At 41.9% G+C, this 23,031-nt stretch overlaps 3 protein-coding genes across 3 annotated transcripts; 1 reads left to right on the forward strand and 2 right to left on the reverse strand.

Moving 5' to 3' along the window:
- Positions 1 to 160: 160 nt before the first annotated feature.
- LOC108670365 (reticulon-4-interacting protein 1, mitochondrial) lies at positions 161 to 7,612 on the reverse strand. Its single transcript, XM_018157836.2, has 9 exons — positions 7,127 to 7,612; positions 6,339 to 6,516; positions 5,940 to 6,041; positions 5,164 to 5,303; positions 4,732 to 4,920; positions 4,206 to 4,318; positions 2,825 to 2,972; positions 2,387 to 2,512; positions 161 to 1,611 (listed from the first exon to the last, which is right to left on the reverse strand). The coding sequence occupies exons 1-9, from the start codon at positions 7,265 to 7,267 to the stop codon at positions 1,498 to 1,500; spliced, it is 1,251 nt and encodes a 416-aa protein (XP_018013325.1). The 5' UTR covers positions 7,268 to 7,612; the 3' UTR covers positions 161 to 1,497.
- Positions 7,613 to 9,555: 1,943 nt separating this feature from the next.
- LOC108670344 lies at positions 9,556 to 10,375 on the reverse strand. Its single transcript, XM_018157809.1, has 2 exons — positions 10,043 to 10,375; positions 9,556 to 9,846 (listed from the first exon to the last, which is right to left on the reverse strand). Exons 1-2 carry the CDS (start codon positions 10,373 to 10,375, stop codon positions 9,556 to 9,558), a joined length of 624 nt encoding a protein of 207 aa, XP_018013298.1.
- Positions 10,376 to 16,294: 5,919 nt separating this feature from the next.
- On the forward strand, positions 16,295 to 22,021 carry LOC108670361. The gene is made up of 9 exons (XM_018157829.2): positions 16,295 to 16,399; positions 17,559 to 17,641; positions 18,516 to 18,900; positions 19,138 to 19,497; positions 19,657 to 19,949; positions 20,174 to 20,275; positions 20,733 to 20,876; positions 21,184 to 21,303; positions 21,691 to 22,021. The coding sequence occupies exons 1-9, from the start codon at positions 16,342 to 16,344 to the stop codon at positions 21,931 to 21,933; spliced, it is 1,788 nt and encodes a 595-aa protein (XP_018013318.1). The 5' UTR covers positions 16,295 to 16,341; the 3' UTR covers positions 21,934 to 22,021.
- Positions 22,022 to 23,031: the final 1,010 nt, after the last annotated feature.

The raw sequence follows: 23,031 nt of genomic DNA on the forward strand, positions 1-23,031 counted from the left end.
GGCATAAATAGGGAAGTGCTGTAAACAGGCAGAATTTAATGTTTGATTGCTAGGGTTACGACTGATTTTTGCTTGTGCGCTAGGGATTGACGTAAATAAATAAAGGAGACACACAGCCCAGTTTAAATTGATTTGAACGGGTATAATAAAATGATTGTCATGGAACTGATACGAATATATTTGAGGTTAGATTGGCTCTGGGATGCACTTGGGTCAACGTCTCCTCTCATGGGAATAAAAAAATGTCACCCACCGTAAGCGACACAAACTACGTACAGTTATAAACTAATCAATCACATCCACCTGACAACAGCTATCAACTAATCAACAGTCACATCCACCAGACAACAGCTATCAACTAATCTACAGTCACATCCACCTGACTACAGCTATCAACAGTCACATCCACCAGGCTTCCTAGCTCCAATGAACATCAGTTGCTTCCAAATACCTGTAACCTAAAAACTAATGAACTTCGTCACTCATAAACCATGCAATTAAGTTAATCAGTATTCAGTAATCAAGCTAGCCAGCAAAAACCGTTCGACTAGATTTTTCAAGTCGCTCAACAGGTCTTTTAGTCGTCTAGCAAGCCTTTTAGTCGTCTAGCAAGTCTTCTAGTCGTCTAGCAAGTCTTCTAGTCGTCTAGCAAGTCTTCTAGTCGTCTAGCAAGTCTTCTAGTCGTCTAGCAAGTCTTCTAGTCGTCTAGCAAGTCTTCTAGTCGTCTAGCAAGTCTTCTAGTCGTCTAGCAAGTCTTCTAGTCGTCTAGCAAGTCTTCTAGTCGTCTAGCAAGTCTTCTAGTCGTCTAGCAAGTCTTCTAGTCGTCTAGCAAGTCTTCTAGTCGTCTAGCAAGTCTTCTAGTCGTCTAGCAAGTCTTCTAGTCGTCTAGCAAGTCTTCTAGTCGTCTAGCAAGTCTTCTAGTCGTCTAGCAAGTCTTCTAGTCGTCTAGCAAGTCTTCTAGTCGTCTAGCAAGTCTTCTAGTCGTCTAGCAAGTCTTCTAGTCGTCTAGCAAGTCTTCTAGTCGTCTAGCAAGTCTTCTAGTCGTCTAGCAAGTCTTCTAGTCGTCTAGCAAGTCTTCTAGTCGTCTAGCAAGTCTTCTAGTCGTCTAGCAAGTCTTCTAGTCGTCTAGCAAGTCTTCTAGTCGTCTAGCAAGTCTTCTAGTCGTCTAGCAAGTCTTCTAGTCGTCTAGCAAGTCTTCTAGTCGTCTAGCAAGTCTTCTAGTCGTCTAGCAAGTCTTCTAGTCGTCTAGCAAGTCTTCTAGTCGTCTAGCAAGTCTTCTAGTCGTCTAGCAAGTCTTCTAGTCGTCTAGCAAGTCTTCTAGTCGTCTAGCAAGTCTTCTAGTCGTCTAGCAAGTCTTCTAGTCGTCTAGCAAGTCTTCTAGTCGTCTAGCAAGTCTTCTAGTCGTCTAGCAAGTCTTCTAGTCGTCTAGCAAGTCTTCTAGTCGTCTAACAAGTCTTCTAGCCGTCTAACAAGTCTTCTAGTCGTCTAGCACGTCTTCTAGTCGTTGGTCAAGTGGATGACAGTTTTGCCGCGATGTCTGCCTCCCTCCATGTGTTTGTAGGCCTCCTTAGCCTCCCCCCATGGGAAGACCTTGTCCAGAACTGGCGTCAGCTGAAACAGATGCATCAAGGTCATTGTTTGTATCGCCGGAGCCCTGGGCCATGTTATCAAAAATAGTAACTCCGTCAGCCAATCATTGGCGGTTGTTCATGTTAAACCCACCAATCATAGATGAGGAAATCGGCCGCTACGTTCACTTAGGCAAGTTTTTAAAAAACGACCACGGAAAAATTATATCTTATACATCAATGAATTATGTGTACAACTTGGTTCGTTAATACTTGATGTAGTCAATTATTACTGAACAATTATATAATAATTGTTACGAAATAATACAATTTCCCCACGCGGAAGAAATAAATGAATGGATTGACTGTTATTGCAATGATGGTCTATAACGCGGCAAAATATAATTGAAAATATTCTGAAATATTGAGTAAATATTCAAAACAAAAGGTGGTCAACATATAAGGAATTCTTGATGCACACAATTTGGCAGCCATTTACAGATGAGGTCACAGTTTATCTTCGTATTTGTATTTATCGTATTTTTATTTATTAGGTACAAGTTTAGATTTGGAATGTCAAAGTTTACAACCTGCCATATATTCTTCATACGAACACTGGTAATTACCACCACCAATAGACAGATAATTCACGTAATGTCATGAAAAGAAAAGTGTTCCTGCTTTATTGTACAAAGAATTGTAATTAATAATAAAATTTATATCCACTACGATCACGGAATGTCGCGGTAGACATCTTACATCTTCGTACGAGCACCTAAAAATTAGTAGGAGCAATAGATAGAAGTGCTTGTGCTTACTTGCTTGTTTTGCAACATGTCGGCAACGTGCTGGAGGGCGGAGCGACTGCTGCGGAAGAGGCCCCACTTTACAATCCGTCCTTCCCTGGCGCTCTCTCGATTCTTAGCCAGCAAATTAAATCCACTCTGAAATAAAGAAGAGTTCATGCTTCGTGTAGGATCTGCACAAACATTCTTCCGTGTAAACGAATTGCTTACATTTGACAGTCGGTCTTATGAAAGTACACCAGAGTAGAATTACCGTTTCAGAGAACAGTCAATTGATCAAATCAGTAAAATTATTCGATAGATACTGTGAGAGAAGATTGGAGCAATATAATGCGCTCACCCTGACGACGCAAAGGTTCTCGCACTGACGGTGCTGAGTTGGTCATTTTAACCGCCCCGAGGTTTATACGATATTTAAAATTAAAATATAATTTAGGTTAAAATTATAACCTTTGCGGCACCGAGGACGACGCCGTGGCGGTCGACGTCGGGCAGGAGGGGCAGCGTGAGCGTCACGTACACGGCGCCCGCGTGGCGCTTCAGGGCGTCGACGTAGGGCAGGTCAGCGCAGCCTGACCCGTCCACCACCAGGTCGAAGCTGACACACATAAAAACATGTGGGTCAATGAGGGACCAGTGATGCGGGTCAATGAGGGACCAGTGATGTGGGTCAATGAGGGACCAGAGATGTGGGTCAATGAGGGACCAGAGATGTGGGTCAATGAGGGACCAGAGATGTGGGTCAATGAGGGACCAGAGATGTGGGTCAATGAGGGACCAGTGATGTGGGTCAATGAGGGACCAGTGATGCGGGTCAATGAGGGACCAGTGATGTGGGTCAATGAGGGACCAGTGATGCGGGTCAATGAGGGACCGGTGATGTGGGTCAATGAGGGACCAGTGATGTGGGTCAACGAGGGCCTGACCCGTCCACCACCAGGTCGAAGCTGACACACAAAACCAGTCACACGTCGGCGCAACATTATTGTCAAAGAATGAACATAGAGAATCCGTTTTCAGGGATAAGGCGTGAAAGAGTTTCAACACCAGCATGAATAATTATTTTCACTTTAGATTACCCAATGAATGTAAAATTAGTTATACAATTTTCCTGTCGAACCTTCAAATGTATGTCGAAAAGCACTGACAGTAGCGAATCAGTTTTCAGGGACAAGGCTGACCAGCGTGAAAGAGTTTCAACAATAGCATGAATAATTATTTTCCATTCAGATTACCCAATGGATGTAAAATTTATCATATAAGTTTTCCGTCAAACCTTCACATGTTGCCTGTGGTTGTCACTGACTGATGTAATAAAAGAAGTGGTGCAGTTCATGTAGGTCGTAATCCCAATAACGGTGAATATTTTACACATGAATTCTAATTTGTTTGGACCAAACCATTAACATAGGATTTCATTGTAATGGTTATACAAGGCAAAGCATATTTGAACAGTAATCCTTGTCGCGCCAAGCACAGCCCTCACCTCTTGTCAGCCCAAGACCTAACCCTCACCTCTTGTCAACTCAAGACCTACCTCTCACCTCTTGTCAGCCCAAGAACTGCCTTCACCTCTTGTCAGCCCAAGAACTGCCTTCACCTCTTGTCAGCCCAAGACCTAACCCTCACCTCTTGTCAGCTCAACAACTACCCCTCACCTCTTGTCAGCCCAAGACCTACCCCTCACCTCTTGTCAGCCCAACAACTACCCCTCACCTCTTGTCAGCTCAACAACTACCCCTCACCTCTTGTCAGCCCAAGACCTACCCCTCACCTCTTGTCAGCCCAACAACTACCCTCACCTCTTGTCAGCCCAACAACTACCCCTCACCTCTTGTCAGCAAACAGTTCCCTCAGAGCGTGAGGGTCACTGTAGTCGTACAGTTCGGTGATGCCAAGCGAGGTCAACAAGTCGAAGGCGTCAGCGCTGCAAACTCCTGCCACCTGCAAACGCAAACACAAACGTAACTGAATTGTTCTATGTGGTTCATGACAATTTAATACAAAAATGGTACTGAATGAGGGGCATAACCAAATTTGGTACTTCTAGCACATTAGTAAATATAATATCAAGTATGAAAAACTATTATGATATGCATATTTGGTACATAAATGGGTTTTAAATGAACATAATAAGCTAAATGAATAGACAGACAAGCAATAAAATCTCACTTTGGCACATTATTAAATATAACCTCAATTAAAAAAATTAATATTATATGCATATTTGGTACATATATGGGTTGGAAATGAACATAATAAACTAAATAAATGGACAGACAAGCAATAAATATGGGTATGAAATGAACATAATAAGCTAAATTACGGTAATACACAGACAAGCAATAAAATCTCACATGGGCGCCCCAGGCGCGTAACATTTGTACAAGCAGCAGCCCAACTCCTCCTGAGGCTCCAGCGACGAGCACCCGCCCCCTGGGGCCGCTGGTGGAGCAGTGGCGGCCGGCGGCGCTGTAGGCGGTCAGGGCGCAGTAGGGCACCGCAGCCACCTCCGGGGCACTCAGGTGGCTGGGTGCTGGCACCACCTGGCTTCATGCCACACAGTCAGCACTTATCATAAGGCTGACACAAACTATATCATAAGGCTGACACAAACTATATCATAAGGCTGACACAAACTATACCTATCATAAGGCTGACACAAACTATATCATAAGGCTGACACAAAATATATCACAAGGCTGACACAAACTTTATCACTAAGGAACTGAACTAAGGCTGACACACTGTGAGCCCTCACATGATGTGAGCCATGTTTAAGCTCTCACATTATTTTGGTCCACAAGCACATATTGAGCATGGCAGCCTGGATGCATGGGCTCCACAACACCCATGACCCGCTGGCCGAGCTGCAACCCCTGCACTCCACCGCCCAGGCCGGCCACCACGCCACAGAAGTCACGGCCCACTACATAAACAGGGAATATGATGACCTAATTTCACACATAAATCAAATGGAGTTAAACATTAATTATTCAACAACATAAAATTAAAATGGAATTATATCAATAGTTATATACTCTGATCCAGCCACCATGCCACAGAAGTCACGACCCACTACATAAACAGGGAATATGATTATCTGATTTCAACACATGAATCAAATGGAGTTAAACATTGATAATTATTCAACAACATAAAATTCGAAAGGAATTAAATCACTGGTTATATACTCAGATCTAAGACAATCAAGATATTAAGGATAAGACAACATTTCTTGAAGAGAAGAGAAGAGCTGAATGGGCAAAATGTTATGAAATTTTAATGTCTACTTATGCTTTTTTTAATATTAGTACAAGTAAGCTCCATCAGCTAGTAGGTCTTATTTATCTGTGGTTATTGTATAAAAGTTTTTAAATTTATATAACTTAAACTAATGCCCAAAATTTAAACTTTGCATTTATAAACTGACAAATCTCTCTGGTATCATCCCATAATTACTGTAATTGGGGCAAATATCTACACTAGTTGCTATAAAATAGAGGTGTGCAACATACCATCAATACCTACACTAGTTGTCATAAAATAGAGGTGTGCAACATACCAATCAATGGGAGCTCTTGACTTGTGTCTGCTTTGGCATAGCAGTTAGGACTGAAGCTGCTCATGTTTTTCATGAAGGATAGCAACTTGTGACCATATCCACCTGTGTAAAATAAACACAATTAGCATGTTACTTGACTTGTGTTCCCTGTTTTAGGCATTAGCCGCTTCTTGAATACATTCATCAATTTTATTTTCAAGAATATACAGTGGCAAGTTTGACCAGTGGAACCCTAAGATAATGGTTGTTTGATTGTAAAAATTTTCAAGAATTGAAGTCCTGATTAAAGGAATTTTTCATTACTTATAAAAACAGAAATAGGTATAGATTGACAAATATCAGCTGACATTGCACATCAAAGGTTATCAATGTTTTCATTTATTGACAAGGTTAACTTACGCATCATGAGGACATCGAGAGCATTGATAGACGCCGCCTGCACCTCCACCAACACATCTGAAGGTCTAGCAATAACAGGCACTGCCACTTCAGTGAGCTCAGTGGTCCGCACTCCATCCGCTGCCAGGGAGGTGGCATAACAAAGCATGGACTTCTCAGGTCTTGTCCATCTCTCAGCCTGTACAAAATGTTTATTTAATTCATTAGTGTTCTTCACAGTGAGTGTATAGGTATGCATGCATTACTGAATTAAGTTATTCTGTAACTTAATTTTCTATCATTTATTTTCTATGCAAAGAAAATGATTCGTTTTCTATGCAAAGAACACCATTGTCCTAACCCTCCTCATCCAATTCACTCAAAGTTAACTATACTCCAAGTGAGCCATTGTTTGAAGTTGTGAAACTGCCCCAAAAAAATTCACCACAAAGAATTCAGGGTTAAATTCATGAGGGATAAGATATGGTGACTTAACTTATTAGATTAGAAAAGTTTAAGCCAGACTCATTTTGTACCTCCACTGAATGAGCTAATATTTTAGAATGGGCAAGTCAGTCTGGAGCCCTTCTGTTCAAGATATAAAATTTGCACTATCTCATGGAATAATGACAGCATCCTTTACTTGAAACCTAACGTTGACTTCAGTTTAATACATTTCAAAAAGCCCTAATTGGCTCCTTTTATCAATTTTTGAACCCTATAATTAAACATTGAGCCTAAATAAAAGGCAAGCTGTTATTCTCTTACAATAAATGAGTAGGAAAGGTGGAACAATGAGACAAACATACCTTAGTTGAAAAATTAGAGGAGTATCTGGCACAGAAGGCACTGCTGTTGGTGCTGCCATAATTAGATGGTAATATTGTTAGGAATAATTTGTTTGTCCAGCAGGAATGCTTGAAGATCATTAAAGTTTTGGAAATCAACATAATTTTATCATTGAATTTCTGTAGATAAAGAGTAGAAAAATAAATTTAAACTGATACCTCTGTTTGGCTAAATGTTAAGCATACCGTATGCATCCTGCAATATCTTTTTGTTGCTAAATAAAGCCAACAACAACATTGTAGGTGCAGGCCTAGCTACTTAATTCTACTTGCCATGCTGTTACTTGTCAAAAGAGGATTAAAGTGCACAGAGCATTCAAACTATGGTGGCATAGCAGACAGCAGATCAGCTTCATGGCTAATGTCAAATTTAGATGTGGGAGTATTTTTGCTTGGAATAAAAATTGGAGAGTAAAATTTGTCCTGCCTAAGCTGGTCTGACAATCCTGCTGCCTCAAAAAATGTCTATTGACATTATTTATTTTTTGCTTGCTATCGAACCAACGTGTAACATGCACTCATATTTTGTTTGACCCAGATGCCATGATAAATGCTTTGTAAAATAATAATAATAATGAGCAACAAGGCAGCTCACCTACCAGGCACAGATATATATGCCATCAAATGAGGTAATAAGGAACGGGCAGGGTAATCAGGACCGTTGTCCCAAATTTGTAGAAATGTTGTAGCAGCTAAACTAATCAAAATTTTGCAAAACTAAAAATATTGGTGTAAAGTTCAACATTTTTACTATCTATTAATCTATGTAGCAAAAAGCAAGTCAAGAAATAATACATATACTACCAGTACCTCTAAAAATTGCTGAAAAAAGTGTGAAAAGTGAGATTTTGGAATAATAACTCTGCTAAGTGGTCACAGTGTGGGCAGCCTGGGGATGTCTAGGCTTAACTTTTTGGGCCCAGGTTCTCATTTCAGCAGTAGGAGTAGAAGATAGAGGAGACTGAGAAAAATTTTCACCAGAACTTGTTCCATTGTTGAGATGGCAGTCATTTTTTTGGGATGGCTGCTTTACCATCCTCAGGGCATCCTGATAGGAGACCCTTTGCTTAACCCTGGTTCTTTCCACTGCTTGGGCCTTCATGAGTTTACATCCCCCATAGTTAGCAGTGCGCTTGCCAGCTGCCGCCACAGTTGCAACAGAGAGGGCTGCCTTGTGGCTTGTGCCAAACAGTCCTTCACATTGTGGGCAGCACTGCATGCAACACAGCGTGGTGCATTTTTGCAACTAATGGCATTGTAGTGAAATCTTTGACATTTGAAACACTGCCAGGGCTTGGCAATGTAGGGGCTTACTTGGAAGCGCCGATACCCAAGGTGAAGAAAGGCCGGCAGTCACTGGCAGTGTACTTGTGTTGAAAGTGATCTTGAACATTGATGTATTTAGTTTATCTTTTCCTTTTTGAATTCTTTCTGCAGTGGTATTGCTATGCCCTGCCAGAACAAGAGCCTCAAACAGGTCTTCATTTGAAACATCCTTGCCAAGTGGGCCAATGACTCCAACAGATCTTACAATAACTGGCAGGAAGACGACACTTTATGTTCCAAGATGCAAGCTGATTGATCTCTAACAAAGAGGCCATCTCAGTGCCAAGATCCCTCTCAAAGGTAACTACGAGAATTTTTCGGCCAAGATTTTTGCTGAATCCGGCAATGCCTGCTCTGCCACAGGATTGGAATTTTTCTATTTGTTTCTGAAATCTCGCGGCTTCAACATGACGAATTTTCAATACATTTGGAATCTCGCGGCTCGATATCGCACTTTTGTTAACATTTGGATAGGAGGTAATTCATCTGACGGAAATCTCGCGGTTTCAGAAATGGCGGGAAACCTCTAGTTGCGGCCCTAAAGGCAGATGTTTTTAATGCTTGCTCTGCCAAAAGCCAAAGGTGAGTTGGCCAGGGCCTTACTCAGAGTCAGATCATTTGAGAAGAATTTATCAACTGGGTGGGCACCAGCAACTGGCTCAATGATAATAACCTTCCCAAACGAGCTTGAAGCAGCAGGCTCTGACTCCCGGGTGGGCTCAACCAGGTTTCGAAGGTTAGCGTTAGTCTTGTAGTCTTGGTGCCTGCAGTTCTCTGGGCAGGAGTCAGCAGGCTCTCACCCAGTCACCCTCAGATACATCTGAGTCATTTGGGAGCCGAGTCAGCCGACTAAGGCCATTTAAGCAGTTAGAACTAAATCCTTCAAAATTACTTATAGCAGGGGTCAGTTATCACCAGACATAGCCTCCACTCCCACTGCATCCTCCAGGACCAAGTCAGGCAAAGCCAAATGGTCAGTTAATGCTGCTGAGTTAGGGCCTATAGGTTTCCGGAATGTTAAGTTTGAGACTTTGACTTGAGTCACTTGTCAAGTTGTCAGTCTGTCAGAGATATGTCATGTCAGCAACTGGCAATGATGGACTGTTTGGATCAGCCTGAGATCGTCTTGGCTGCTTGTGAGGAGTTCTCGGCACCGGCCGCACCGCTGATGTCGCAGACGCAGAAGCCGATAGAGCAGAAGAACCGGCGTCCCCGTCTGAATCAGACATTGACGCACTGCCTCCTTTACTTAGACCGTTTTCGGCGACAGATCGGCATGACGGCATCCTTGGGAAGTTGTTCACTGTTGAGTCAAGGAGTTTCGAACTTTTATTCACCACTCCTATCTCTCGATACTGACGAAATTAAATGTCTATCGGTATTATTGCAGATTAACTACATCCAAAAAAAGGGTGTTTTTTTTTTTAATTATATGTTTTTTGGGGTGTAGATTACGAATCTGAAATCCATTTTTGGCGGTCGGCATCGGAAAACCGATTTTTTTCGTGACTTACTAACATGGGGGTTACGTAACTTACGTTACCCACTCACCTNCGGGGTAGGGGTTGGTGGGATTTCGTCTTCCGACATGTCAGAAGTCAAAGAGAGTTGATCACATGCAAAACCTTCAAAATTACTTTTCTTAGTGTAACCAGATTTTTTATTAGATGTAGGCTGCTCGGCACCTGGCGCTGGTGGGCAACTCAATAAAGATGAAGGGTTAGGAGTCTCAGGAATGCAGTTTATGCTACTGTCACTGGAATTGTTGGCTACCGGCGATGAAGGTTTTAAAGGCACAGAAGCAGGCAAAGGAGTAGGGCCGGCCTCAACGTCTGAGTCGGACATGGACGCGCCCCCACCCCTACGCCGCTTATGGCGCCGCATCATTGTAATTAGGAGCTCGAGCTCTGAGGCTCAACTTCTCCTCCACTCACACGTGACTTACCTATTTATAATACTGATAAATATATGTGAGATACGATTTCGGCTAATATCTAGGTGGACACAAATCTATCTAGTCGATTGTTCAATGTTCACAGGCACACGTCCGTAATCGACCGCACTCGCAGTCGAAAGGCCTCGCACCGATCTCCCTCTCTGCGGCGGATTTAGGCCACTGGCAGAATGCGTTCCGCGATCCGTCGGTATAGATTTGCAAATTTTAAGGATAGCACAGTTTCCACGAGTCTTTAAAAGACATTTATGAATGTTCAGGAGGCAGTGAGTGACTGTGGAACCCAGCAAGTCTACACAGATACTGAAGAGAAGTTCAACATTAAGTGGAAACGAGGACATCAGTGGCCGTATTATGTTCAAAATTGAAAAAAGCATCCCACACAATGACCTTATAAGTCTAGTTGCTAAATTGCTTCAACGTCAGTTTTTAGAATATTTGCTCAATGGAGTTTTTATATCTCCTGTGAAAAGTCTTTGGCAGGCCGTAATTGGCCGATTTCAACACCCTTGTTTATACTTTATGCATTAATTAAACGTGTTAAAAAAAAAGATCATAACTCATTGAGATTGCAGAATTTCACTAATTAAGGAAATGGTTCATACCGTGATACATCCGATCCGGTGACGAAAATACGCGCTCTACAGTAAACATTAGCTTACATTAATCTAATACTCAGCGGCTATCTATTTATTTGCAGTCTTCGACTCATCAACTTGTTATTTCTGCATATGAAAGAGTACTGGAAAATTTCAGACGCTTAAAGCGATCTCCGTTCATATTTTTTTCTTAATTTGGAAAGAACATGGAGTGTCAGAAGCACCTCCTGGCCCGATTTCTGCCAGTAGAACTTCTGGAGAGATAGCAGAGCACCAGCTTTGTACTTCGTTTGATTAGAATAATGCATCAGGCACAACAAGGACCGATGTAATTTGATTGTGTAACAATGCAATTGCAGCAGGTATCATAGCCATCAGCTACTCATGTCGGTAAATGATCTAAAGAAAAAAAAAACTCAATAAAATGTGAGTTTTGTCGGAGGCAATGTCCACGAAAACAGGTTGCGTCTGTTGATACGGAGGTATATAACTCTCAACATAACGGGATGACTATACAACTAAGTAATCAATAAGACAAATTAATCATTCCTCATGTACATCCTTCAACATTTATTTGCTTTCACATTTAAAAATATTAAAATCTTTAAGCGGACTACTTCATCAAACAGTCAATAGTTGAAATGAAGTGAAGTGAAAAGAATAGAATAGAAGTGTCGGCACTGATGAAATAGGCCCATGGCCTGTTGCCGATTCTTGAATTTTTCGTGACATGATTCACAAGGGATCCGGCCTTTGGAACCCGATCTTTCCATAACTGACGGTTGATTGAGATAGCTGCTGGACTTATTGCCTGGTCCGTAATTTCCTGGGCATTTTAAGACTGAACATATGCTCCTGCATAGCTTCGTCTAGTCTGTTTTTGAAGGCGTTCATACTCGGAGCGTCAACGATACTATCAGGGAGGCTGTTCCACATGTCGGTGACTCGAAGCGAGAAGAAATGTTGTCGCATGGATGTGTTACAACGCAGTTTTTTTAGTTTATGGCTGTGGCCCCTGGTATTGGTTCTTGTTTCAAATTCTAGTAATCCTTCTGGAACCTTGTATGAGCCATGGGTATACTTGTATGCTTCAATGAGTTCCCCACGCAGACGTCGATAATGGAGGCTTGGAAGCTTCATAATCTTTAATCTTTCCTCATAGACCTTGCTTTTCAAGCCCGGAATTATCCTTGTTGCACGTCTTTGAACACTCTCTATTAAATTTTTGTCCTTTTCAAGTTTCAGTGACCACACGACATTTCCAAACTCTAGGTTCGGGCGCACGACAGCAACAAACAACTGCTTCATCGCTTCTGCATCTATAGGAACTCGAAAGAGCGTCTGATCAGTCCAAGTCGTTTATTGGCTTTATTAACTTGACCTTCAATATGCTTAGAAAATTTCAACTCATTGTCGATATTAACTCCTAAATCTTTTTCCATTGTCGACTTCGACATCATCACTCTTTCGTTGCAACCGTGTCTTCTCCATCTCATGCTGTAATCTTGCTGTTCATTATTGTTGCCAAGGTGGATTACTTTACATTTGTCTACGTTAAAGCGCAGCTGCCACTTATCAGCCCAGTCAACCAGCCTGTCAAGATCACCTTGTAACTGTACTTTTTGCGACGTATTCTTCACTGTATTATTAATTTTTGTGTCGTCAGCATACATCGAGCACACGCTAGACACAGCTTCTGGCAGATCGTTTATAAACGCAACGAATAAAACAGGCCCGAGAACGCTTCCTTGTGGCACGCCGCTGCGCACTGGGCCACTGGAGTCCGATAAGGACCCATTAATACTGACACGTTGTCGTCTCCCTACTAGAAAATCTCTGATCCATTTGAGTACATTGCTGTCAATTCCCAAAGACTGCAATTTACGCAACAGCCTCTCATGTGGGACTCTGTCAAATGCTTTGGCAAAATCGAGGTACATTGCATCTACTGGCTTCCTTTCGTCCAGCAGGCGGGTCCATTCGTTCAGAGTAGACAAGAGGTTAGTGGTGCAGGATCTTCCAGCAATAAAGCCACGTTGACAGTCTGATAGGAGATTATTAGCAGTCAAATGATCTATCAATCGATCCCTCACAACAGATTCCATTACCTTGCAAACGACACTTGTCAAACTGACAGGGCGATAGTTGCTCGGGCAGCTTTTGTCACCTCTTTTGAATAACGGTGTCACTTGAGCTTTTTTCCAGTCAGCCGGCAAGATTCCTTCGTTCAAAGTTTTTCGAAAAAATTACGCCAAAGGGCCGGACAGTTGCTAACTCTTTGAGTAATCTGGGGTGGAAGCCGTCTGGTCCACATGACTTGTTTGGATTTTCAGCGATAAGGCGCTTGAGAACCTCTTCTTCTTGTATTTCAAAACTTGTTAATTTAGAGCCGACTGGGCGCTCCTCAATAGCTGGAATACTGTTCAAGTCCACTTCAGTGAATACGCTACTGAAAACTGATTATAAGAACGTTAGCCTTGCCCTCATCAGAGGATATCTTTCGTTGATCTACTTTCAAATCAGAAATACCGTCCTTCATCTTGCACTTCGAGCTAGCGTACAATAAAATGTATAAAAAAAATTTTAAAGACCACGTTTTTCATGTGGACTCAAAAGTAGAAAATAATTTTTCGGCAGCTATACTGATCTCTGTTTGCTTTCATTCTCTTGGTCTTTTGTATTTCAGTTAAAATATTTTACATTGATTATTGTATTGTTATCGGGAGCTGAGCTTCCCTAAAAGTTTCAGAGCGCTAGCTAATGGGAAAGTTGGTGAAATATCGATTGCAAGATTTGATCATCACAGACACGAAAGCGAGCTAAGAAAAACGTGGTAATAAAAAGAAGGCTTTCGGGTTCTTTTTTGCATTTTTAGCAATATTTTTTTAGAGTGTTTTTATTGCGGTGCGACAGTTTTCTTTAGCTTGATTTCGAGCTCTTGCGTATAGGTTATAGTCAGCATCGCTACGAGTCTGTAAATAACGCTGGTAGGCTTCCTTCTTTGTTTTCAGCTTAGCTAGAACTGTGGTGTTCATCCACTGAGTCTTTTTGGCTGCACTAAGCTTAATTTTAGGTATACACGCATCAACTGCAGACATAACCGTGTCCTTGAGAAATGACCATGACTCAGCCACATTCATATCCTTAATACAGTTCGAAATATTCACTGCATCCACTGCCTCACGGAGTTTATCATAGTCGCCTTTCGCAAAATTCAAAAGTTCGCGTAAAAGTAAAACTATTTTCAGAGAATTTTGTATTGCCGTGCAGTTTCCACAATTAATGCGCAACGACACTGCGTTAAGCACGTACCACGGATAAATTTGGTGTATATACATCGTGGTCAGTCATACAGACGATGCAGAGAGCATGCGCCTTGTTACCGATATAAACGAAGTCAGATGCAAGATTTTCATTTTCCTACCTCTTTTTCTCAACTTAATTGTACTTGACAACATTTCGGACCTGTGCTGTTCATTTTGAAGCGACTCAAAGCGGGCTTCTCGATCATCCATTAATACTGCCAAGTCTAAAAAATATAACTCAGTACTCACTGCAGTGAGTGACAGAGAGCGCATTTTCTCGTCGACGAAAACGTGAAGTCACGGACGGACGGACAGACAGACAGACTTGGCGAGCACAATTGTGCATTTTTCCATAAATGAGAAAATGCGCTAAAAAGACATCAGCTGAGATATCATCTAAATTCTACCTCCAGTCATTAATTATATAATGGGAAGTTATGTCGCTAATGATGCAATCTCCTGAAGAATGCGACAATAAGATTAAACTTGCCCAACAATTTTCCAAATGAGCCCAAATACCTAACAAATAATTCAAATATAATTCAGTTTTGAAATTTTTTGACAATTTGCTGAGCCATCCTCAACCACACTCACGGTTATTAGTAACCTTAGTAGACTGGAAATAAAAGTGTCCAGTTTTTTTCCCCCGAGCTAGTAGAGAGGTTATCTGTCAATGTGTGCAGTATAAATTCCTGATATAAATTCAGTTTCGCCGTTAGTGATAACTTTTACAAAATCCAAACCAAGATTCTGAGTTTAGATCAGATGCCTTGCTTCACTAAGGACATTATCTATAATGAATTGGATGACCGAGAGCTAAAAACATTCCTGAAACCAATGCTCAACCATATGACATGAGATATGGTGTGGAAATAATAAACCAACCACTACCTGACATGTAACTGGGTTGCCCCATGTGCAAAAAAAGAATTTTTTTGCAACATGTGCACTTTTTACTTAAAAATGCAGAAACAATTTATGAACAGTTTTTTTTGTTACTGGTGCCTGCATATTTCATGGCACTATTTCAATTAGTCTGCTTTAGTCTGCTTGTCTCTCTGCTCAACTCTTGATAAACCCTAAACGAATAGAACATTAATCCGTCTTCCCCCATGCAACCTTCGTAGCTAGCGTCTGAACTTAGCTTTCATACTTAGACGGCGCGGTAAGCTAGCATCAGAGAGCGGTGCGTCTGGCAGCGACCATAATTGTAACAACGGAATGGCTTATGACGTGATGCCTGTAATTTGGGTGTACTATTTTCTAAGGCGATCATTAGTGGATGATAAGTTGAAGGTGCCTATTAAAACCGTGTATGTGGTTCTCAGTTTCGCACTTTCAGTTCCTATATGCGATGAGTGACCGTCTCTATAGCCGGAAATCGGAATTTCCCTCCCATGCTAAAGGGCACTGGGTAGCTTCAGCAGGTATTTGCGAAAGACTGCAGTTATAAATCTAAACTCCGTTTATGGTAATGGGTAGTCTGCGAACAGTACAGCCCTGTTCACGTGACTTATTGCTTGTCTTTCTGTAACATTGTTACTTACGGCATCGATATCTGGTGCATTTCTATCTGCCTTGGCAAAGTTTGACTAAACCTAATAGCCCCTCCTTCATATCGAGTCCTCCTTATTCCATTGGCGTGCTCTTCATCTTGGGTCAAATCCGGCCAACCAACGCCAACTCTGCACCACTGTCTTTATACGATGAACTTTAATTTAACAGATGACGAAGTGGAAGTATGCAGGCTTACCTATCTTGCACTATTATACCATTAATAACGTGAAGCGGCTAATAAGCGGAAGCCTATTTTAGTGGTTGTGGGTAGCTTAATTCACTATCTAATCTTTTCATTTCTTATTGGGCTCCTGGCGCATTCAATGACTTCCATTCATAGTATTCATTGCTCAATTGAAAAATGAGTCGTGAAATTGCTGATCATCAACTTCTGGCGACGAATAATTTGTCGTTCATTGTTTTCCAGAAACTAAGATGTATTTTACATTTATTATAATCGCACTCTTTGGGTTAGCGTCGAATTTAACTCCAGGTGAGTGTTCTTTCTAAGTTCTAGAGCGTCATATATTTAAAGTGTCTTGTCGCCGACCGAAATCGTTCCCTTCGAGTAACTCAAAAGGTTATCGAGTCTGATACATGCTTTCAGTGCGTGTCTTAACGCCACAAGTTGAAACTTACGGGAATAGATCTAGTAAGAGACACTACTGTAAGATGTGATATAAATTAGTTATTCGAAGAGGCACAAAGGTCGCTATTTCTTCCTGCATATTGCTAAATTCGAGATCTATTCTATGCGGTTGGAGTGAAATTGGCAAATCACATTGCCGATATTGGTTCATAGATCGTAGTCTTCAGGCTGCAACTTGCTAGCTTGTGTCCGATGTGTCAGAGACTGACGATGTTAGTCAAGGACGACGCAGGCTGTAATACAGACTGGGGATGATGGGTCATCAGTTTGAATTGAATTTGATGAAAATACTAAACTTTTAATAAAGATTTTTCTTCTTGAAGTCTGCTACTAATGCTAGACGGAATAAAACTTGCAAACTACAGGTCGAGTGGTATAGTTGGATGTGGACAGTTCCTAGTATTCAAATTACTAGGTTTGAGCTATTCTAGGCGTATAGTACCTGATAACGTATTTAATCCAAAAGCGGTTAAGCGTTCGTTTTCCGCATTTTCATGAATGCAGTACCTACCTATTCGTGTACACAGTAGAGCCAAGATATCTTTAAAATTTCTGGAAGTTGTATAAATATTTTGCCCATCGAGCCAACGTTTGGTACATACTGCTCTCAGGTTTAGAAAATCTGTTTGATATAAACCAGAATTTGTTGAATTTTTGGGATTTTGTTCGTGGTCCGTAACTGCATGTACGTCACCGAAGCATAAATTGTAAACAAACTGTCTATAATTTTGAAATTGAAATTAGACAAATGACTTGATAACGCTGTTCTAGGTGGATGCTAGACGCCAGATTCTCAAATTTAAAAGTCGCATGGTTTATAGGAGTTCCATCCTGTAAGAGAAAATGGCAAATCTGTGGCGTATAGATTTTTGTCAGTGTTGCTATTTCATAGCACTAGGGAATATTGGCCTAATTTAAAAAATTGGCAGTGAATTAGAATGACTTTGATGTAGCTTTTGTACTAAATTCTAAACTAAAATTCAAGTTTCTCATGATCGTACAGCCGGTGCGACAAATGCTGATCTACAGCTAGAATATCCGGGCCTACAATGCATCTACAACGACTACTTGTACACAGATGGGCAGGTAAGGCTGAACAGACGGCTGCGCAAATTAGGTGTCTGAATGATTAATAATTATGACCATCTGTATCGTTAGAGGATCGCAAGGCTGTGAAAAGCTGCGCTGATGCACGGGGGATTCTTATTTTCTGTACCAAAATCGTCAAGACGTCCGAAGTGAGCGCTTGTGGAACAAAGATTTTGTTCTATTGGAATGCACTTAAAGATGTCAAACCAACATTAGCGTGTTCATTACGGCTTGAAATGTAAATATCTTCCTGAAATGGTTACTTCATAAAAATTTCAAAGTGTCCGAGCGTATTGCATCGATCACCTGTATTGTCTCGAGTTTTTTTTTCGGTGGGGTTATTGAAAAAAGAAATTTGAGCCCATCGGGCTCGTTAAATTAGAGCCGGACAAAAATTTTTATTCTCATACGGTTGTTTTCTGCAAAGCTTACTTGGTTTTATTAATGTAGTGTTGTCAATGGAAGTCGACTAGTCGCGAATAACGACGGCATAATCTTCAGGTTCCGCAGTGATTACTAACACTGATAATATTTATGGGACGAATTTCGCACAAAAATCCGTAGACATAGTTTGTTTACGCAAGGAAACTGTCGGGTATAAATTAATGTGCCGACAAAATCGGTCTCCTTTCGCATGTAGAGGGTTCTTTTAAATTTCTCAGCCTACAAACTGCCCACATTTTTCCACTATCCTGAGTTAGGCGAGTTGTAGCATTCCAAGATGCATCCGCGTGTAATGGTTCTAGCATCAAATGTAGCTTCTTGAAACAAACCTAAATATCATCCACCCGGTCCCGGTGAAATATTTAATCGGGTTGTAAAATTATAATTAGTAAATATTGGTCAGCATTTAATCGTGGTTTGTTTTCAGACGATCGAGGTCTTCAGAGGCGCTTGCTCGAAATTAGTATGTCGAGTCGTCCCGAGCTCATTTGGCATTGGATTCACTAGCCGCATCTTCCTGGAGAATCTCGACAGATGTCAATGCTCGATCATCACTCCTCGGATTCCCTTCCCCTTGGTTACTTTGAATAAAGTCATAGGTGCAGCTGAAAATCTAGTCGACAAGACAGTCTCAAACATCGTAAGTAATTTTTACATTGGTCGTGACCAGGGATGCTACTTCAACAACACGTTCGTTAAAATGAACGAATTCGTGGAGCATTTACCTTCTAAGTGCGCGCTGCTGCAATGCAACATTCATGACGGCCGTCCTGTGATTGAGCTTTTCGTCAAATCGATTTGTTTCTGTCGAGGTACGTGTAATCTTAAGCCTTGCCACCTTTTCTCTAACAAACTATTTCCCCTGGGTTCTACGGTATTGTGTTGAATTTATTTAGTGCAATTATCTCGTATCAAAGTTCAGGGAATTACTAGGGTTATTTTTATGATTTCTCGGTGCACCATTGCTACAAAAAGATATTCCATTTGAATAAACTGTTGCGATATTAACATAATTTTATGGCATGTTGAAGGTTTTCTCGTCTATCCAGCTACCCCGGACCCCACCACCACTGTCACAGTCACGGCCTCTCCCACGGTCACGGCCACGGCTTCGCCTTCGCCAACTTCCACCACGTCCTCTCCTGGGACTACGGCCACAACCTCGACCTCGACTTTGCCCACAGTTACAGTCACGGCCACGGCCTCGCCAGTGCCCACTTCCACAGTTACCATTACGGCATCTCCTTCATCTACGACTTCGAGCTTTCCTTCCTCCACGATCACTGTTACAGTGACTGCCACTCCCACGTCCATAATTACGGTTACGGTTACCCCCACTGCCACGACTGCTTCTTCTACTTCTACCACTGCCACGACTGCTTCTTCTACTTCTACCACTGCCACGACCGCTACTTCTACTTCTACCACTGCCACGACCGCTACTTCTACTTCTACCACTGCCACGACCGCTACTTCTACTTCTACCACTGCCACGACCGCTACTACTTCTACTTCTACCACAGCTCCAACCTCTACTTCTACTTCTACCACTGCTCCAACCTCTACCTCTACTTCTACTTCTACCACTGCTCCAACCTCTACTTCTACTTCTACCACTGCCACGACCGCTACTTCTACTACTAATGCCTCTGCCACGACCTCTTCCATCTCGGGCTTTTCGAGGCGCGCGGGCCTCGTGGCGGTGGAGGAAGATGGCGGAGGTTGCGACGCTTACTCCAGCGTCAGCACCCGCCATTCCATGTGCCTGCCGCCCAACCAGCGCTGCTCTGTACTGGCGTCAGGAGTTCCTGCCGCGGCCAAGAAGGCAATCGTCGCCGCGCACAACTCCTACAGAGTGAAGGTGGGTGCGTCGTACTATATACTGAAGTCATATTGGAGGTTTAAATGGAATGAACGTATGCCGAGGCGTAGACAGGCTCATATAATTGTCGAATTGTAGAACTATCGTAATGCAAATCAGGTACATTTTTTTCGGTATGCGGATTAAAAAATATTGGAAAAAGGTAGCGTGTCATTTTGTTTGGCAAAAAAGTGTGCCTAAAAAACTTTGGTCTTGCCCCAAAGGTTGCGAGAGGGTGGGAGTCGAGAGGATTGAACGGACCTCAGCCCGAGGCAGCAAACCTCTACCAGTTGTCCTGGAATGAGGAGTTGGCCAGGATAGCTCAGGTGAACAGTTTTAAAGCTTCCGTAAAGTGCATTTCTCAATAGTTAACAGAAATTCTCTTGAAGGGCCAGCATTTTCCATACTTCGTACACGTAGCAGCAGCTAATTTCTCGTACAATATCGTTGGGTTTTGCCTGGAAGCGGCCATAGATTAGCGAGCTAACGGTTATGAATTCGTAACTACTTGAGGTACCCAGGTCTTCGTAACCGGTTTGGACTCGTGACATTTTTCATAGCTTTCTTCTTTAACAGCTTCAATTTTTGTCCACATAACGTCCAAAGTTTGTAAATAATACTTAAAAGTCTTGAACGCTCTCGTGCCCAGCATTAGATGAACTGCAGAATAAGAATCGAGTTTCCCTATCATTGTGCCCTTGATTGCGGACCCATTATTGACCAGCTATTGGGGGCAAGTGCTTTTCAGCTACCCATGGATTAGCAACCCGTAATATTCCGCAGGCGTGGGCATTCCAGTGTCAGCTGTTGAGCGACTGTTATGAATGTCGTGCACCCATCACGAGGCCTTACACCTTCACGGGTCAGAACGTGCATCAACTCCTTGCTGTGTCATCGCGTCATTCCCACTCCAACAGAATGAACGCGGTATTATGACGCGCTTTGAATTGAACTAATATTACATTCGTACGGTTTTGTTTATTTCTGGCTTTTTATCTACTGTCTGGTTTCTTTACCGTTATTAATTTACTGGTGAATTAAAGTAAAATTATCGAAAACCTACAGAAAACTACGTAGCGAAGACTATGATTATTTTCTCATAGAATCCTTGTCCACATATTCGCCATAACAGAATTTTCTAAACGACCGAAATTTTTGTGGTTTTTGTGAACCTGGAGAACAGGTGGTAATGTATAGTTCCTATGTCTGGTCCCTAATTAATTTTGACTTGCAGGCGAGAGAATGGGGCATCGTTATTGACAGTTGGTACAGCGAAGTTGCGCACGTCGACGAAAATATCGTCCGCTCTTTCACTCCCGTCTCGCAGAACCAGACTATTGGACACTACACCCAGGTGGGTATAGGCGCTGCGTTATATTTGTGTAGTCGCACAAAGTGTAGTATGCACCCGCAGACGTGTACGGACTAGTAGTCAGTTCAGCGGAGATAATGGCATCGCAACTGACTTGAACCAACAGAAACTTGAGGATGTACCGACTTTAGAAGACACTCGTATCTTCAAAGTTGGCTTGTAGCAGCTGTGGAGATAAATTTAAAGTGGCAATTGTGCATCTCACAGCCTTAACCTAAGCTCAAGCGACCACTTTAGAGCGTCATTTTTCATGCCTGCATCAAGGGTGTTTAAGAGACTAATTCGGATAACAGATATCATGCAATATCCGGAGGGGCCAAAAAATTCTAATACTTTTAATCAGTAATATTATCTTCATTCTTCTCCCAGATGCTGTGGGCCTCAACGTACGAAATCGGTTGCGGACAAGTTACTTTCGGCCCGTGCGTGGAGTTCGTAAATAACGCTCCAGCCTTTAGAGAAAAATGTCAAATTTTCGTATGCAACTATGGTCCTGCTGGCAACCTGATAACGCAGCCAATATACAGCATTGGGCCAGCGGCCTCGCAGTGTCTGCACGGACCTTCTCAGCAGTTCAGCGAACTTTGTAGTCCAAAACCTTCATGGAATTGATGACGCATAGAATTGTTGGAGCCGATACAAAATTGAAAAAATGCCTTGATACATGAAGCTTCTCACGCAACGTTAGTTGGATATTTTCTGTTATCTCTTTGATGCACTTATTTTTTGGTTATAAATTCTAACAATTATATGCAGATTACTAAAGTGGACCATGTGGACCAAATTTTGTGTGGACCATGTTCACTTGATTGAAAGTATTGATCTCAAATGTGACCATAAGTTGTCGACCACGACCAACTTGGAGTGAAACCGCTATAGCCCAGACGTCCCTCTGTTTTCATTGAGGTCTCGTGGCCGTTTATGTGACGCATTGTCGAAATACTTAGAACGCGTCGAATCCAGTGGGCCATGTTCTCGAAATTCGTCAAAGTTCATATACTGGGAGATTTTTCACCTGTGACTGGTGGGTTCAGCTTCAGGAGCTGCCGATGATTAAATAAAGACACGAACTCTCGTAATATTTAGTATTGTACGGCTCCTCGATTTCTCGAAACGCTCTTGAAAGTTTTCATGTAGGTAAAAGGTCTTTGCAAGCTGACTTTTCTGAGCAAGTTTGCAAGATGATCATAACGATGTTGTAAGAACTCCATAGCATTCTTAAGCACAATGGAATTGCTCCACCAACGGCTTTTCCGGACGGACAATGGAAGCAAGATAGTCGAGGTATGCGAACGGAATGGGCATCAATTGGTAGCAGAATATTGCAGTGAATTAGTTTTCGATATATCGTCCACACAGTTTGGCAGAATTATCGAGTGTTTTGTGTGCGTTTCCAGAAATTATCAGATCAGTTCTGAACAGATCTTGGAGAAATTTGAAACGACGCATCTTCAATATTTTCCTGGTCAGTTCGTTTTATATTAGAACGAAGTTTTTGATATGGTTTAGTTTGGTTAGTATACAATTTTTATTGTTAGTGTAGTCCTAACTACACTAATATTCGAACTCATGACCCGGCAGCGAGAGAAGAAAATATAACCATTACGTATAGAAAAGAACTCATCCGAAGACAAATCAAAATTAACAGTCAAGAAATGGAAAATCTGAAACTCGAAAACTCCGAGAATATTCAACGTCTACCTCAATACA

The sequence above is a fragment of the Hyalella azteca genome, unplaced genomic scaffold (assembly GCF_000764305.2).
Source record: "Hyalella azteca isolate HAZT.00-mixed unplaced genomic scaffold, Hazt_2.0.2 contig13728, whole genome shotgun sequence".
NCBI lineage: Eukaryota > Metazoa > Arthropoda > Malacostraca > Amphipoda > Hyalellidae > Hyalella > Hyalella azteca.

Coding starts and splice junctions, on each gene's coding strand:
- LOC108670365 (XM_018157836.2), bottom strand. CDS start 7,267: ATGTTGATTTCCAAAACTTTAATGATCTTCAAGCATTCCTGCTGGACA. Junction 5,304..5,939: donor TCAAGAGCTCCCATTGATTG/GTATGTTGCACA, acceptor CTGTTTATGTAG/TGGGCCGTGACTTCTGTGGC. Junction 4,921..5,163: donor TGCTTGTGGACCAAAATAAT/GTGAGAGCTTAA, acceptor GCATGAAGCCAG/GTGGTGCCAGCACCCAGCCA.
- LOC108670361 (XM_018157829.2), top strand. CDS start 16,342: ATGTATTTTACATTTATTATAATCGCACTCTTTGGGTTAGCGTCGAAT. Junction 20,877..21,183: donor ACTCCAACAGAATGAACGCG/GTATTATGACGC, acceptor TTTGACTTGCAG/GCGAGAGAATGGGGCATCGT. Junction 21,304..21,690: donor CTATTGGACACTACACCCAG/GTGGGTATAGGC, acceptor TTCTTCTCCCAG/ATGCTGTGGGCCTCAACGTA.